This window comes from Manis javanica, chromosome 1 (genome assembly GCF_040802235.1).
Source record: "Manis javanica isolate MJ-LG chromosome 1, MJ_LKY, whole genome shotgun sequence".
In the NCBI taxonomy this organism is placed as follows: domain Eukaryota; kingdom Metazoa; phylum Chordata; class Mammalia; order Pholidota; family Manidae; genus Manis; species Manis javanica.
This window is the reverse complement of record NC_133156.1, coordinates 191,877,323-191,896,527: the sequence shown is the minus strand read 5'-3', so window position 1 is coordinate 191,896,527 and position 19,205 is coordinate 191,877,323. Positions and strand designations below refer to the sequence as shown.

The 19,205-nt window shown below is 36.6% G+C and overlaps 1 protein-coding gene across 5 annotated transcripts in view; it reads right to left on the bottom strand.

Moving 5' to 3' along the window:
- PUS10 (pseudouridine synthase 10) overlaps positions 1-19,087 on the bottom strand; it is an 82,500-nt gene extending 63,413 nt beyond the window's left edge. Inside the window, exons 1-4 of one of the 5 annotated variants that reach the window (XM_036996636.2) lie at positions 18,812-19,087; positions 15,474-15,611; positions 12,808-13,071; positions 11,996-12,082 (exon numbers count right to left, since the gene is read on the bottom strand). In XM_036996636.2, coding sequence (XP_036852531.2) covers positions 11,996-12,082; positions 12,808-13,071; positions 15,474-15,599 — 477 coding nt within the window. In that variant the 5' untranslated portion in view covers positions 15,600-15,611; positions 18,812-19,087. Of the gene's footprint in view, positions 1-11,995; positions 12,083-12,807; positions 13,072-15,473; positions 15,612-16,652; positions 16,820-18,791 lie in introns of those variants that run through there. The other 4 variants (XM_036996633.2, XM_036996632.2, XM_036996634.2 and 1 more) reach the window with 4 other exon arrangements.
- Between the last annotated feature and the right edge of the window lie 118 nt (positions 19,088-19,205).

The following is a 19,205-nucleotide window of genomic DNA, read 5'->3' as shown; positions in this document are numbered from 1 at the left end:
GAAAACCTATATGCCAACAAGCTGGAAAACCTAGAAGAAATGGACAACTTCCTAGAAAAATACAACCTCCCAAGACTGACCAAGGAAGAAACACAAAAGTTAAACAAACCAATTACGAGCAAAGAAATTGAAACGGTAATCAAAAAACTACCCAAGAACAAAACCCCGGGGCTGGACGGATTTACCTTGGAATTTTATCAGACACACAGAGAAGACATAATACCCATTCTCCTTAAAGTGTTCCAAAAAATAGAAGAAGATGGAATACTCCCAAATTCATTCTATGAAGCCAACATCACCCTAATACCAAAACCAGGCAAAGACCCCACCAAAAAAGAAAATTAGAGACCACTATCCCTGATGAATGCAGATGCAAAAACACTCAATAAAATATTAGCAAACAGAATTCAACAGCATATCAAAAGGATCATACACCATGACCAAGTGGGATTCATCCCAGGGATGCAAGGATGGTACAACATTCGAAAATCCATCAACATCATCCACCACATCAACAAAAAGAAAGACAAAAACCACATGATCATCTCCATAGATGCTGAAAAAGTATTTGACAAAATTCAACATCCATTCATGATAAAAACTCTCAGCAAAATGGGAATAGAGGCCAAGTACCTCAACATAATAAAGGCCATATATGATAAACCCACAGCCAGCATTATACTGAACAAAAAGAAGCTGAAAGCATTTCTTCTGAGATCGGGAACCAGACAGGGATGCCCACTCTCCCCACTGTTATTTAACATAGTACTGGAGGTCCTAGCCATGGCAATCAGACAAAACAAAGAAATACAAGGAATCCAGATTGGTAAAGAAGAAGTTAAACTGTCACTATTTGCAGATGATATGATACTGTACATAAAAAACCCTAAAGACTCCACTCCAAAACTAGCAGAACTTATATCGGAATACAGCAAAGTTGCAGGATACAAAATTAACACACAGAAATCTGTAGCTTTCCTATACACTAACAATGAACCAATAGAAAGAGAAATCAGGAAAAAAATTCCATTCACAATTGCATCAAAAAGAATAAAATACCTAGGAATAAATCTAACCAAAGAAGTGAAAGACTTATACTCTGAAAACTACAAGTCAATCTTAAGAGAAATTAAAGGGGACACTAATAAATGGAAACTCATCCCATGCTCATGGCTAGGAAGAATTAATATCGTCAAAATGGCCATCCTGCCCAAAGCAATATACAGATTTGATGTAATCCCTCTCAAATTACCAGCAACATTCTTCAATGAATTGGAACAAAAAATTCAAAAATTCATATGGAAACACCAAAGACCCCGAATAGCCAAAGCAATCCTGAGAAGGAAGAATAAAATGGGGGGGTGGGGGGTGGATTTCACTCCCCAACTTCAAGCTCTACTACAAAGCCATAGTAATCAAGACAATTTGGTACTGGCACAAGAACAGAGCCACAGACCAGTGGAACAGATTAGAGACTCCAGACATTAACCCAAACATACATGGTCAATTAATATTTGATAAAGGAGCCATGGACATACAATGGGGAAATGACAGTCTCTTCAACAGATGGTGCTGGCAAAACTGGACAGCTACATGTAGGAGAATGAAACTGGACCATTGTCTAACCCCATATACAAAGGTAAACTCAAAATGGATCAAAGACCTGAATGTAAATCATGAAACCATTAAACTCTTGGAAAAAAACATAGGCAAAAACCTCTTAGACATAAACATGAGTGACCTCTTCTTGAACATATCTCCCCAGGCAAGGAAAACAACAGCAAAAATGAGCAAGTGGGACTACATTAAGCTGAAAAGCTTCTGTACAGCGAAAGACACCATCAATAGAACAAAAAGGAACCCTACACTATGGGAGAATGTATTTGAAAATCACAGATCCGTTGAAGGCTTGACGTCCAGAATATATAAAGAGCTCACATGCCTCAACTAACAGAAAACAAATAACCCAATTAAAAAATGGGCAGAGGAAATGAACAGACAGTTCTCTAAAAAAGAAATACAGATGGCCAACAGACACATGAAAAGATGCTCCACATTGCTAATCAGAGAAATGCAAATTAAAACTACAGTGAGGTATCACCTCACACCAGTAAGGATAGCTGCCATCCAAAAGACAAACAACAACAAATGTTGGCGAGGCTGTGGAGAAAGGGGAACCCTCCTACACTGCTGATGGGAATGTAAATTAGTTCAACCATTGTGGAAAGCAGTATGGAGGTTCATCAAAATGCTCAAAACAGACCTACCATTTGACCCAGGAATTCCACTCCTAGGAATTTACCCTAAGAATGCAGCACTCCAGTTTGAAAAAGACAGATTCACTCCTATGTTTATTGCTGCACTATTTACAATAGCCAAGAATTGGAAGCAACCTAAATGTCCATCGGTAGATGAATGGATAAAGAAGATGTGGTACATATACACAATGGAAGACTACTCAGCCATAAGAAGCGGAAAAAAGCCTACCATTTGCAGCAACATGGATGGAGCTGGAGAGTATTATGGTCAGTGAAATAAGCCAAGCGGTGAAAGAGAAATACCAAATGATTTCATTCATCTGAGGAGTATAAGAACAAAGGAAAAACTGAAGGAACAAAATAGCAGCGGAATTACAGAACCCAAAAATGGACTAACAGGTACCAAAGGGAAAGGAACTGGGGAGGATGGGTGGGCAGGGGGTGATAAGGGGGGGGGAGAAGAAAGGGGGTATTAAGATTAGCATGCATGGCGGGGAGGGAGAAAGGGGAGGGTGGGCTGTACAACACAGAGAGGACAAGTAGTGATTCTACTACATTTTGCTAAGCTGATGGACAGTAACCGTAATGTGGTTTTTAGGGGGGACCTGATATAGGGGAGATCATAGTAAACATAGTATTCTTCATGTAAGTGTAGATTAAAGATTAAAAAAAAAAAAGAAGGAAAGAAAGAAATAAAAGGGGGATTACTCCTTGATAGGATAAAACTATTGGTAAATCAAAGATCAACACATGCTTTAAATATCCTTAATGTTGATCACTTAAAGGGTGTCAGATGATCAGCTATGGAGGTACTCTTTTCTGATAATATTCCTTTCTCTTAATAAAAAAAAAGCAAAAAAAAAAGCAGTTTCTGTGTGCTGACCTCCAATGAGTTCTGCACAGTGGTATAGAGGGCATGTCAAAGTGTGGGCAAAGGGTCTGTTTGTTTCTATGCAGAAGATCAAGGCCTAGCTTGGCTACCCAGAAAATGAACTAAGATAACGATATGAGGAAGAGCTTCTGGCATCAGCACTCTCTGGAGGACTTGTGCTGGGGGATGATCATCAAAAATCCTCCACAGGGATCCGGACGATGCTGCAGTTGTGGTTGCATCCACCCCACCGTTTCCTGGACTTGCCATAGGAATGAGGAGGGAGATGTCTAGGCTGGTATGTGCATACAGTGAGACAACGAATTTGACCGGATCTGTACTGTTGGAACTCAACCAGGAGTTGGGAGGGGTGCAAGTTGTAGTGCTCCAAAATCTTATGACTATAGACTATCTACAGTTAAAAGAACATATGGGATGTGAACAGATCCCAGAAATGGGTTGCTTTAATTTGTCTGATTTCTCTCAGACTGTTCAAGTACAGTTGGACAATATCCATCATATAATAGACAAATTTTCATAAATGCCTAGGGTGCCTAAATGGTTTTCTTGGCTTCACTGGAGATGGATGGTAATTATAGATTTGCTTTGTTTATGTCACCGTATTCCTATTATGTTAATATGTGAGCGCAAGTTAGTTAGTAGTTTAAAACCTATACATGCTTAAGGTACTCTACAAGAAGATATGTCAAAGAAATAATCAATCCTCCCATGTTTCCTTCCATATGCTACCTCTATAGCTTTTCTTCTTCCTTCCTAATTACAACCCTTAAATAGAATTCGTGCCTCATATCGAATTTACCGAGTATCATAATTCCTCCAGGTGGTAAAGATACCTCGAGACAAGTGCTGGGCATAGAAGCCACAGGGCATAAATCTGCAAAGAAGTAAAAAGCTAACCTTTTCAAACAATATGGCTTCTCTCTCACTTATCAACTTTACATTTCCCTGTATGGCCCGGAAGATGACTGGTTAGCCAGAGACGGGTAAGATTCCTCAAGGGAGGAACAACCTAAGACAGGCACAGTTGCAGGGGGGCCATCAGGTGAGAAATTTGGGATCAACAGAGGTGAGGGTCAGAACCTCACCCCCCCTGTTTTGAGAGAAATCTTCTGCATCCGTGGATGTTTTGCTGCCCTTGTCTAGCTTGGATTCATACTTAGTCCATAGGCACACACCTGATCATCTACATTTGCCCTCTTACAGCACTAAACTATGTTTTTACCTTTATTTTGCATCTACCTACCACTTCAGCATTTTATTAAAAATAAAAATAATAATAATAATAATAAAGGGAGAAATGTGGGATCCACATATAAATCAAGTATAAAAATCAAATGAATATTCATATTTGACCTGATTGTTTATAGTTCATAATGCGTGATCAAAACTGAAAGTTTCTGTGATGAATGTCCTTGTACTGTTCACCATGTAAGAATTTATTCACTATGTAAGAATTCATTCACCATGTAAGAACTTGTTCGTTATGCTTCAGAAGATTGGAGACTGACGAGAATTAGGCTTGAGATGGATTAATGATTGTGCATTGAGCATTGACCCCCCTATACAGAATTTTATTGTTGTTAACAACCATTTGATCAATAAATATGAGAGATGCCCTCTCAAAAAAAAAGAAAGAAAGAAAGAAATCCTGCCATTTGCAACAACATGGATGGACTCTCTAGGGTATCATGCTACGTGAAATAAGCCAGGTGGAGAAAGACAAATACCATATGATTTCTCTTATTTGTGAAATCTAAAAATAAAGCAAAACAGAATTAACGAAACAGCAATAGACACAGAGACACCAAGAATTGACTGGTGGTTACCATGGGAGAGCAGTTGGGGTAGGTTAGGTGAGGTCGGTGAGAGGGATAAAGGTGCACAAAAAATTTCAATCATAATATAAGTTGGTCAGGGGGATGGAAGTGCTGCACAGAGAATATAGTCAGTGGTTCAGTAATATCCTTCTATGTTGACAGATAGTAACTGCATTAGTTGGGGTAAAGATTTAATACTGTGTCTAACCTGTTGAACCACTATGTCCTGTACTTGAAACCAATATGATATTCTCTATCAACTGCACTTGAATAAAAAATAAATAAATTGGTAACACAGAAATGGTAATGCTTTTACTTTTGGTTACTTTTCCAGGGCTGTGTATAGTTTATAGTCCTTAGTACAAAGCATGGAGTTACTACAAAGTATAACAAATGAAAGGAAAAAGTTCTGATTCCCCCAACCCCAGAAAAGTTTTCAACAGTCTTAGGGTGCATTTCAAGAAGTAAATGTTTCATACAACTAAAAGACACTATACCTACTTAAGTAAATAGAGTAAGCGAACTATTTCCCACAAGCCACCTTGAGGAGGAACTAATAAGCCAAACTGATAGTACAATATTGCCCTCTACTGGATTCCACTAGTAAAGATAAACCTAAAAGAACAGGACTTTATATTACAAAGTAGTCACTTTTAGAATTACTTAATGGAATAATGCTCTTTTTCCATAAATGTAAGTTTAGCCTAATATTAGCATAAATCTGGGTCATTAATTCTACAGTAATTTTAGAGCAGCACTAATTTACTGTGGTGTAGAAGTTGAGTGGAATCAATCATGAATATAAACTAACGTTTAAAAAATACTGTAAATATTTTTCTTAATACTTTATAGGATCTTGGAGTTGAAAGGCTGAACAAGTCCCTAATCTAACCAACTATGTGGTACACACCTTCTTTCCATGTATCTCTGCCAAGTAGTTGCCCTGCCTTGGCTTAAACATTCTGGGGATAGAAAACTCACCATCTCTGAAAATAATCTATCCTGTTCTGGATAATTCCTTAAAGCTGAAAATTATTTCCCTCTTGATTCTAACTCTGCAGCAGAACACTGCTTGAATATTTAAGGAGAGCAAACTTATGCCACTAAATCATCTTTTCTTCAAATTAAATAACCCAAGTTCCTTCAGCAGTAGCTCCTATGACAAGATTTCAGATGTCACCACCATTCTGAACACTCCTCTAAATGCGTATTCATTTTCTATTGCTGCTAAAACACATCACCACACACACAGTGGTTTAAAACAACACAAACATATTATCTTATAGTTCTTTCAGTCAGAAGTCCAACATGGATCTCACTGGGCCAAAATCAAGGCAACAACAAGATCGAGTTCCTTTCTGGACGCCCCATGTGAAAAGTACCCATGTCCTGCCTTTGCTGGCTTCCAGAAGCCTCCCATATTCTGTGCTTCATGGCTCCTTTCCACTATCTTCAAAGTGAACAAACTGTATCTGTCTGACCATTCGTCTATAATTACATCTTCCTTGGATCCTGACCTAGCGATGAAGGGCACTTTTAAGGACTCTGTCATTAGGTCGAGCCCACCCAGATAATTCAGGATAATCTCTTCATCTCAGGGCCCTTAATGTTCATTACATCTACAAAATTCCCCTTTTTTCACTAAGGTAGCATATTTACAAGTTTCAAGAACTAGGATGTGGACTACCACAAAATGCCTTCCCAACTGCCCTTGTTCCTCCTAACAGAATAATCCATCTGAATATGGCATTCCAGTTATGGCCAGAACTGCATGAAACAGGATTTTTTCACCTTCATCTTTCCAGATACTATCCTTCTAATATCTGGACTAAAATCCAAAGAGGTTATCTATGCCATACCCCTAATTCTTATTGGGCTATTTATTAAAACCCCTAAGCCTGGTCTATAAACACAGCTTTTAAGCCACTCCTATCTCATCCTTTTCTTAGCAGTTGTTTTTCTAAACACACGTATAAGAACTTATGTTCATTCCTGTTAAATTTCATCTTGTTAGATTTTCTCTGTTCTTTAGATCTTTCTGGATCTCACTTCTAACACTCAGCCTATCTGCTACACTCTGAACTGGTCATGCACACCTGCAGTAAGTGTTCCCATTATATCACCACTGACAGAAATGATGAACAAGACAAGATATGAAGAGTCCTGCAGCACACCAGAAATTTCCCTTAAGTTCCATGATTTTTTAACTTTAGAGTGTACATGAATTGTTGAGGTGCTTCTATCTCTTCTATCTAGGGACTCTGATTCAGGAAGTCTGAAAAAAGGTCCAGCAATCTGTTTTCAACACCTATTCCCAAGTGAGTTCCAGAACTGCAGAGCAAGGTTGAAGAAACACTGTTGAGTCTGGTACCAGTAATTAATGAGCTCCTTTTGGGTATGACCATCAGGCACAATCTGCCCAATTATTTCACATCTGGTTCACGTTTCCTGCCACTTTTAGGAAGTTATCATGAGAAAGGCTAGCTGAGTTCCAGTCACACTAGTGTTGTATTGTCCTGCTTTGCCAGTCCTGCTAGTCTGTAAAAGGAAGGAATGATGCAGGCATGACTTGTTCTTAGCCAATCTGTTCCGTGTGTTGATGACACAACTTTTTTATCTTTAGTGCCCACAATTTATTTTTCGGGTGCTGGTCTAGAATATTGCTAGGGTTTTAGGGTCCAGCTCACTCATTGGTAGTTAACAGACCAACTTTTTTCACCTTTGGGAAATTGTAACTGTTCTTATCTGTAGGAATGTAATTCATCCAGGCCCGAACACCTGAACCCATTCAGAGACTCTTCACCACGCGGAGCTTTCATTCTCCCTTACCAATCATCATTCTACCCTCTTCAGTTGAAGATCATTTTCCTTGACAGGAAGGACAGAAGGAAAACAGGACTGTCAGAGGTCTGCTTTCTCTACATCAATCAGCAGCAGCATACCTCTGTTCCAAAGAGCAGATCCATCCCTTTTCATCTCCTTCTTGCTCTAAACATAACTTTAAGTATCCCAAGTCTTCCTTAGCAATTCTTACAAACCACTATTCATTAGAGATTTTATTTTCCAATTGCTTATTATTCTTACAGACCTAAGCCTCCTTACATCTGCATTAATTTGACTTACCTTTCCTCTATCTTTTTCTTTGAAATTGATCTCAGGCTGGCAAAAAAATTTAACTGTTGGAGTTGGATTATACATATATATAGGGGTCTGTTAGGCTAGTTTTAGTACTTTTGAAGTTTGCCAAAATAAAAGGTTGAAAAAGTATATATAAATATATTAAATACAAATGTTTATGTAAATATGGAAGAGAGGGATATTCCCCCTTTCTCCTTCATTGAGAATTTGTTATTTTCCCCAAATTTATTTTTATTGGTTGGGATAATTTGGTTTTAATTAAAGTTGGAATCATACTTTCTCTGAACTTCCCAATCCTTTTAAATTTATCTTCCAGCCCAGATTCCTTTGGCATTTTTCTTTGACTGCCTTTTCTTTGGACTGTTTGATTCTACCTATCAAAAGTCTGGGTATATTCTAATTATGCCTGTTTCTCTCTTCCTATCAGGAGCACAAATTTTAAGAGGTTATCAATATTTTCATCTAGGAGCAGATTAGTTCCCCCATTATCCTATAGGACAGTGGTTCTCAAAGTATGGTCCTTGTATTGGCAGCTCAATATCACCCATTAGCTTGTTAGAAACAGAGGTTCATGGGTCCCACTGACCTACTGTATGAGAATCTCTGGGAATTGCCCGGGAAACTCTCCAAAGGAGTCCTATACGTAGTAAGTTTGAGAACCACCACTTTAGAAGAATACACTGTTCCAATTCAAAAGCTGCCAAACAATGTGCTCTTAACCAAGTGTGGTATCAATCCAAGGTCTAAACTCTGGGAGTCCGTCATACTACTGTACATACTAACTTCTGTGTCTGGTTCCTGTCCCAACTCATTACCTTTTCCCTTGGCTGAGGGATACACAAAACAGTTCCATCCCTGTAGAATCTACCCTATTTCTCTCTTTTATTCTCCTCTATATGGTATTCAGCATCCTTCCACTCGCAGGATCTTAGATCTCAATGCAGGTACACAATTTCTTGCCATATCACCACTATCATATCTCTCCTTCAGCCTTTAAATTAGTGCTTTTATAATTAAGATAAATAGAAACTATAGCTATACCCAGAAAGAGATTGGTAGGACCAGGAATATGGAGGGATTAATACAAATTTAATTTTTAAAAAAATCCTTTACTTGATTTGCAGATGACATGATACTGTACATAAAAAACCCTAAAGAGTCCACTCTAAAACTGCTAGAACTAATATCTGAATTCAGCAAAGTTGAAGGGTACAAAATTAATACACAGAAATCTGTTACATTCCTATACACTAACAATGAACTAGCAAAAAGAGAAATCAGGAAAAAAATTCCATTCACAATTGCATCGAAAAGAATAAAACACCTAGGAATAAACCTAACCAAGGAATTGAAAGACCTATATTCTGAAAACTACAAGACACTCTTGAGAGAAATTAAAGAGGACACTAATAAATGGAAATTCATCCCATGCTCTTGGCTAGGAAGAATTAATATTGTCTAAATGGCCATCCTGCCTAAAGCAATCTACAGATTCAATGCAATCCCTACCAAAATAACAACAGCATTCTTCAATGAACTGGAACAAATAGTTCTAAAATTCATATGGAACCACAAAAGACCCCGAATAGCCAAAGCAATCCTGAGAAGGAAGAATAAAGCAGGGGGGATTACACTTCCCAACTTCAAGCTCTACTACAAAGCCACAGTAATCAAGACAATTTGGTACTGGCATAAGAACAGACCCATAGACCAATGGAACAGAATAGAGTTTAGGTATTAACCCAAGCATATATGGTCAATTAATACACAATAAAGGAGCCATGGATATACAATGGGGAAATTATAGCTTCTTCAACAGCTGGTGTTGGCAAAACTGGACAGCTACATGCAAGAGAATAAAACTGGATTACTGTGTAACTCCATACACAAAAGTAAACTCGAAATGGATCAAAGACTTGAATGTAAGTCATGAAACCATAAAGCTCTTAGAAGAAAACATAGGCAAAACTCTCTTGAATATAAACATGAGCAACTTTTTATGAACATATCTCCCAAGGCAAGAGAAACAAAAGCAAAAATGAACAAGTGGGACTATATCAAACTAAAAAGCTTCTGTACAACAAAGGACACCATCAGTAGAACAAAAAGGCATCCTACAGTATGAGAGAATATATTCATAAATGACAGATCCAATAAGGGGTTGACATCCAAAATATATTAAGAGCTCACATGCCTCAACAAACAAAGAGCAAATAATCCAATTAAAAAATGGGCAGAGGAGCTGAACAGACACTTCTTCAAAGAAGAAATTCAGATGGCAAGAAAAGATGCTCCACATTGCTAATCAGAGAAATGCAAATTAAAACCACAATGAGATATCACCTCACACCAGTTAGGATGGCCAACATCCAAAAGACAAACAACAACAAATGTTGGCGAGGGTGTGGAGAAAGGGGAACCTTCCTACACTGCTGGTGGGAATGTAAATTAGTTCAACCATTGTGGAAAGCGGTATGGAGATTCCTCAAAAAACTAAAAATAGAAATACCATTTGACCCAGGAATTCCACTCCTAGGAATTTACCCTAAGAAATCAGGAGCCCAGTTTGAAAAAGGCATATGCACCCCTATATTTATTGTAGCACTATTTACAGTAGCCAAGAAATGGAAGCAACCTAAGTGTCCATCAGTAGATGAATAAAGAAGATGTGGTACATATACACAATGGAATATTATTCAGCCACAAGAAGAAAACAAATCCTACCATTTGCAACAGCATGAATGGAGCTAGAGGGTATTATGCTCAGTGAAATAAGCCAGGTGGAAAAAGACAAATACCAAATGATTTCACTCATCGTAAGAACAAAGCAAAAACTGAAGGAACAAAACAGCAGCAGACTCACAGGACCCAAGAATGGACTAACAGTTAACAAAGGGAAAGGGACTAGGGAGGGTGGGTGGGAAGGGAGGGATAAGGGGAATACGGGCATTATGATTAGCACACATAACACAGGGGGGTCACAGGGAAGGCAGTAAAGCGCAGAGAAGACAAGTAGTGACTCCATAGCATCTTACTACACTGATGGACAATGACTGTAATGGGGTATGTGATGGAGACTTGATAATGGGGGGATTCTAGTAACCAAAATGTTGCTCATGTGATTGTATATTAATGATATCAAAATTTTTAAAATAGTAAAATAAAATAAAAGCATTCAATCAGCAAAAAAAAAAAATGTAATGAGCTGTGATGCTTTCGATTCTTAGGGGAAAGATACCTCACACATATAAATGGGTACATTTAGAACTCAGTGTTATAATTTTGAGATTACAGAGGCCATTCTCCCTATACTTCATTTAGCAGCATTACAAAGATAGTTTCATGTTTCCAAGTTATTTTGGACACACAAGAATGTTACAGTAATGACTTTTTTTTTCACTTAACAAATGAAAAAGTTAAAATAAACATGAGGTAATTTCTCTCCCTTTTTCCACTGACTAAAAGAGGTACCACTTTCTATATTTTAACTCCAGAAAATAAGGTTAATAATAATTAAAATGACCCTACCCTAGGGCCACTATAAAATGCACAGATCTGCCCCCAAAAATCTCTGGAGTTCTAGTCAAATCTCTTTCTCTGACCAACATGCGTCACATACAGCTAATGTTCAATGAATGTCTGCTTTTGAATGAGGACCTTTAAAAAAGAAGGTAGTCCTATATGAATTAAGTAACTTAACTAGTAATTGTTTTTTTTATCCATTCACTCAACATTATTAAGTAGCTATAGTAATGTTATGTTTTCAATCATTCAATCTATACACAAAATGTGAAAAATAGTATATGATAAGGAATATTTTTACACCCTCATTTTTGAGAAATTTCTAGCATGAATTTCACATACAGTTTTATGCATGTAAATGACCTTACCTCTCTTACAGATAGCTGTGGTGGGAAGGAGACTGAAAATACCAAGTTGGTAAATTCAAACTCAGAGGCCTCAACCTTCTGGCACACCTAAAAAAGTATTACATAAAAAGTATTTTTTATTACATAGAGAAGTATTACATAAATTACCAGGAATTGCTGAAAATTTTCACACTAATCTTCATAACATGACTTTTTGCTCTAGGAGATGACACTGCAGAACTTCCAAACTTCCACTTTTGGAAACTCTCACACACATCCTGAAATCAAATATTGCTAACTATGCCCCTGAAGACTGATAATAATGAGCCATCAAAACAGCCAGGACTCACCTGCAAAATAATCTGTTCAATATCAAAATAGTTTTCTATTAGATCATTTCATAATTCAAAAAATATTTAAAACAATATAAAGCCAAATTTGGCACTCTTAACAGCTGAAAACAAAAGGCAATCCCACATCAGTCATGTAACTTCCACAAGGCTGTTAACACTTGTCTTTCCTAAACACTAATAGATACGATGAAGAAAGCTCTCCTAGAGAGGAGAGCAAAGAGAAAGCTGCTATATTTTTCTTCAATTAAAGAGCACTCATGACTGAAATACATGGATACATATTTCATCAATTTTCAGATATCATGTTGATAAAAAGGTAATTCAAAAATAGTAGGCTTTTGGGTTTTTTTTAAATAAGAAAATTAACAGGTTGTTGGGAAACAAGTTGAAATGAATGGCATTACTCCATAGGTCTAGAATTTCAGGACTTAAGACTGAAAATCTCTATATAATTGCACATATAATAAACAGATTATTTACCTTTTTAATGAACTCTTTTTCACAGAATTCTTGAAGAATTCCTAGACATACATTGCATACATTTAAATTTGAGTTCTTGGAAGCAATGCTTCCATCTTCAATAACGGAGACCCTTGCCTCTCCATTTTGACTCAGATTATCAATCCCATCAATCCCATCTTCTAGTTCTTGTAGTCGAATTTTCTTGGGAGGTGGGTTTGGAACTTCCAAAATTAATTCATCTTTTTCAGTTTCCAGAAATTTCTGTAGTTCATTGAGCAACTCCTGGAAAGTTAATTTAAAAAAAAGTAATAACCCATTGATAATGCCCTTAAGGGTAAGATGAAGCATGAAAACAGGAGTGAAAATTATGATATATCACAGACTTAGGCAATATTGATTTGTATCAATTTTGTAGCAATCAATTAATTGTATTAGCCAGCATTGGCATTCTGGGGAATTTAAAACAGAATTATCTACTCCTACAATAAATGTATGAATATTTTTTCAGAAAAGTTTCAAATATCAGTGAAGCTGAAGTCCTCAATCTGAGGCAGAAAGGCTCCACTAACAGATTTATTAATTTGAGTTGTAATTCTGTTGTGAGGCTCATTTATTTACTAATTGTAGTAAAAAAAATTCAATTCTAATTATTAAGAAATAGAAATACAAGCGGATTTCCATCCTTGCTAGGTTATTTAATAATTTCACAATAACTAAAATCTCATTATTTACCTGAAACTCTCACATGAAATCTAAAAAATTAGAGATTAGAAGTCTATTAAGTAAAAATAATTTCAAGACAATTACCTAAACAAAGGTAAACAGATGCTGGCATTGATGAAAGTTGGCACCATAATTATGAACCATTTATATGCATTAATTGAAAGAAGCCCTCTGCCTAATTCTGTGGTGCCTAATTTCTGTCCCCCTTTGTATTAGAATGTAGAAAAATGTCATTCCTTTGAAACCATTCTCATATTTTAGACATTCCACTCATCTATACACTCAGAGGACTTTTCCTTTGCTTTGTCTAAATTAGATTTTACTATTCAGTTGTTGAATAAATACCCTTTTGAATTTCACTCAGGTAACAACTTACTGACTCTAAAGTAAGCAAATTTCATTCATTTTATTAAGACATTAGTTCTTGTTTTATCTTTAACAGAGAAATATACATATATACACATATAAGTATATTATGACCCAAACAAATACGTTTTATTTTCTAAGATCTATAATGTCAGTATAGCATAGCACGTATATGTATGTATACATAATTATATATATAAAACAGATGAAAATTTAAGCACATTTACCAAAAAAATTGTCTTCAAATATTTTCATGTTTAGTTACATAAAATGATACAAACAAAAGTTGGAAACACTAAGACTCTTTAATATGTATTTTAAATCTTAACAACATATGCATAGAATAATAGATTATATATAATGTATCTGAAAAACATGTAAGAGTTACAAAGAACCAGTCTTATTATAGTCATAGTGTATATAAATGAATATACACACATATATGTTTCACATACTTTATTAGATATTGTCCCTTAAAATCCTGTGAGATGGATGTTATCATCATTCCCATTTACAGAGGAGAAAAGTGAAGTTGAAAAGTGGTGGAACTGGGATTCAAATCCACATCTTCTAGCTCCAAATTCTAGGCTTTGGATTCAGACAGAAAGTTCATTTCCTAGCTTGCTCACTTAATAGCTGTGTAACTTTGGACAGGTTGCTTAACCTCTCTGTGCCTCAGTTTCTTCATCTGAAAATAGAGACAATCATAGTATGTACTTACCTAATAGGTTATCATGAGGATTATATGAGAACCTGACATATAATAATGCTATATGAATACTGGATATAATTATTATTTCAAAAATAATAGGAACAACTAATACATAGGAAAAATGACCACTATTGCTGACTCCTAGGCAGTTTAAAAAAATTATAAGAAACTGAGTGCACATTTGTGTGTGTACATATTGTTTATACATGTATATATTTACATATATATATACACACACACATATATGTAATTGCTATCTGCCTCTGAAAAGAGCATCACTAATAGAATCAAATATATTGCACAAAATGTTATATATTTTATGTGAAAGTATTCTATTAAATATCAAAGGTCTCTGTATAGTACCATAAATGCCAAATATCTCTATTTATTATTTTTATTATTAATAGCAATAAATAATGATGTTAAGCATTTACTTCAACAGGGTTACAAATACCTACTTCTAAGTACAAATGGTAATATAGAAAACAGAAAAAGAAAAAATGTAATCAAACCACAATGCTTCCACTTAATAGAAGATCTCAGGATTATCATCCCCTCCTGTTACATCTTATTAAATTATCTCTGAGAAGCACTGTTTTGTGATATTCTGTCTAGATATACTTTAAGAAAGACCTTTTGAAACATTAAATGCACCAGGATATTGCTCCATAAAGACCCCATTATATTAAATGTTAGATATAACCACTTAAGGAGGAACTTACATTTTTATGGTAATGGAAATTCCAAAATCACCATTATCAGTAACCATTACAGTATTTTTTCTTTATTTAATGATGAGTTATGGATAGATACTTGCCCTCACATGTACAGATACTCGTTTAAAAATAGAGAAACTTTCTAAACTGAAAAAAAATGCAAATACCTTGTAAGGAAGTTTGTAAGGTGCATGAAAATCCACACTACAGAATCTGAAGATACATCTTGGACAAGTACCAGTACTGAACAACAGCTGAGCCACATGCTTGTTCTCCTCCATCAGTGGAAACATATTGAATTATAACTAGAAAGAAAGAAAAATAAAACTAATGAGCATCTTTTCTGTTTTATCTTCACAGATAAATATGTCACCACCTTTAGGGATGAAAACCAGCTTTTATGTGAAGAACACTACTTCATACTCTACAGTAATATCCCTGGCACTATATGCATGTTGAAACATAAACTTAAAGATGTATTAGGTGAATCAAGTTAAAGTTTCTAATTGTCAAGGAATTTAGCTTAGCAAAGTAGATCAATATAACTAAATAAGAAGAAATAATCAGGAATGGTTGTCCTTGAGGAGCGTAATGTTAACAATAGCAAAGAGTGAAACGTTTGTCTTTTGTTTTGTACCATTCAGTACAGAGAACAGAGTAGTAAATTCAATAAACTTTTCCTATTAGAAAGTAAAAATGAGTTTGCTAGAAAAAAATAATCAGATCAGTCTATATTACATAATACTTGGCTAACCTTAATGATAGTTAAGCAGTTATTTAAAGCAAATTGATCAGTAGATCCAAAAACATTTTTATTTTGATGAAATAATAAACTACACAACAACCATTTAGTGAAATGAGAAAAATCTGCTTTCATAGACAAAACCTTCAACAAAAACAAATTAAACACAAAATACTTTAGAATAATTATGCTTTAAAACAAGTTGCTACTTTTTTCATTAGTATAAACTCACTCAGAAACAAATACTAAAGAGAATTGGGGTGAGGGGGAATCTAACTTAACTCTCTTGCTGCCGGGAAGGAAAGGTATTAAAATTACCTAATCATTCTGTTTGGCAAAAACAGATCTTCAAATCAATGAATCAGTTCACATTACTTTAAAATGAGGAACTAGCAGTTTCATAAAATAATGATTGCATGGCAATGCTGTGGTATGGAGTCATAGTGGTCATAAAGACAAAAGAGTATATTTTAATTTGTGCTGTTTCATAATTCAAATGCATTCGCTTAAAATTTGTGAGGGTGAAGCTCTTACCAACTGCTTACTACAAAGATGTGATTCTTAGAACGTTTGTGTTTTTAACCCTTTAAAATCTACTACTTACTTGCAAGTTTCTAAATGCTTGTGGCCAGTAATCTGAAGTAGATCCTTGAGAGAGAGACAGGTATTCTCTTCATAAAAAAACAGTTCAGTAGCCATGAGTACAAAAACCAGAATGCCACTGGCTGGGTTCTAATTCAGGTGAATATTTGTATTGGCAAGGAAAGAAAGAGGAAAGAGAGGCTTGTCTGGACATACCAGTCTGGGAAACTTTTAGACATATGGATTGGGAAACACCGATTTAGGGTTGCTTAAGTAACTTTGGGATCAAGGGCATTTTCACAAAAGTACACAGAATATGTGGATAACACTACATTTAATGAAACTCTGTGTGGTCATTATTATTTACAAGTGACCTGAATTCCCTCCCCCAGTGCATTTAATATGCTGGTTTGATGCAGTTGTTGGGATTCCGTGAGGGGCTGATTATCAGCATTTAAAGTGTCCCTTAGTGCACCTTCCTCACAGAGAAACTGTTTCTTTTTTTTCATCTATTTTATTTACTTATTTCTTTATTGGAAGTATCATTGGTATGCAATCTTACAATCTTATATTGGTGTCAAGTACACAACAGTGGTTCAACAGTTACCCATATTATTAAATCATCACCCCCACTAGTGTAGTTACTATCTGTCAACATAGGAAGATGTTACAGAATCATTGACTATATTCTCCATACTGCCCTTCCATCCAGGTGCCCAATTTATATTATGATTGAGAGTTTTTGTGCCCTGTATCCCTCTCACCCTACACACACACCCTCTCTTCTCTCTCTCTCTCTCCTCAACCCCTCCCCCATGGTAATCACCAGTCACTTCTCAGTGTCTATGAGTCTACTGCCATTTTGTCCATTATGTATTATTTTGTTTTTAGATTCTACAAAGAAGTAAAATCATATTTGTCTTTCTCCACCTCTCACCACCTATTTTAAATTATCTTCTCTCCTCCTTTTCATTAGTTAAGGTCAAGGATTTCATTTAATCTTTTCTGGGATTAATAAAAAAGAGAAACAAACCTTCTTCCCCAATAAGTTGTTTTAAGTGCTTAAAAAGGACAACTTGCATCAAACATTTCGTGGGGGCGGGGGAGGGCTTAAGTTTAATCGTTTTATTAAAATGTATGCTTTTTTTCCTTTGGTTCAAAGACTGAATGTTTACTTCTCCAATAGGTTCACTAGCCTAAATATATTAGGCAAAGTAAAAAAATGACACATCTCTTGGCTCTGAGAAGTTTCCAACCCTGTTGAAAATTAGGAAACCACCTGTCCTAATTTGAAGAGGTCTTAAAAGAAACAAAAAGCCCCCTTTACTGTGTGTTGGTACTTGAATGGACTTACAAACCCTCAAGATCATTTTCACCTAGCAGTTATCTAGAGACTTCTGCACGTTAACATTAAAGGGAGGAAATAAATATGTTATGCCTTAAACTTAGTTGTTTCATCCTCAAGTACAGTGTTGAATTGATAGGATTTCAAAGACATCAGAAATGAGTCCTTTCATATTAGATTTATTACGTATGAAAGCAAGCCCTGAGAAATGCATTCCAAACTAATGTTTTTATTGTTGGCTGTTGCCTTTAAGATTTTTGCTTTTTGTTTTACAGAATGAACTGGAGCAAGTCATTGCAACAGAACCTACCCCTCAGGTCAATAACCCTTCAGGGATCAAGTCCCTTCTCCACAAACCAATCAGAACTAGCCCAGTCTTTGGTTTACTGGAGGAGAGATCCTTTTCACCCCTCGGACGTCTACAGAAATCACTCATTGCAAACAGGGAAGACATATGAAAAACCAAAATGACCAAACTGAGTCTCCTATTCCTTGCTGTTTTCACTAACGTACATACAAAAGGATGTCATTCCTTTCGAGGGGTTGGGGTTGAGGGTGGGGTGTAGATTTCCAAAGAAGCGGGCGTTCACAAGTTCATTGCGCTTCAGATACATTTAGCTGTGGAATCTACTACACACTCTTGGAAATTCATCCGAGGTCTAACTTCGGGTCTCTCCTTTGATCAAGTCAAGCCCTTCCTCCTTTCGGTCAGGTCCGAGAAACTTCCACTCCGTCTTGCTAACAAAGCCATTCCAGCAGGAAGGAAACGATCCCCTCCACCCACACCTCTCTGGCACCCAGTCCGCGCCCCCTCACCTCAGACCTCCCAGCCTCACCTTCTCCCACGGCGCCGGAGCCTGAGGTTTAACCCCTTCCGATCCGCAGAGGGAACGGGGAAGACTAAAGACAACGCACCTATTGCGTCTAGCAATTCTGTTCCCCAAGGAAACGAGAGCTTTTTAGAACGAAAGAACCAGTCCCGTCGAGGATGGAGTGAACTCTTCCCCGCTAGTTTGTAGGGCAATCAGTAAAACTCCCTGGCCGGCGGTCCCAAGCCCCAGCGACCCTGAGAGCGTGCAATTGCCAAGAACCAACTCCCGGCCTAAGTCGGACTAGTCCCCGGGAAGCCTCTAAGGGTCTCCGGTGTCTAGGATATTGTAGCTGCTGCCAGAAATATCGATGAGCTCTTACTCTCAGGTCTAGAAAGGAAATTCTTTCTAGGACAAATAG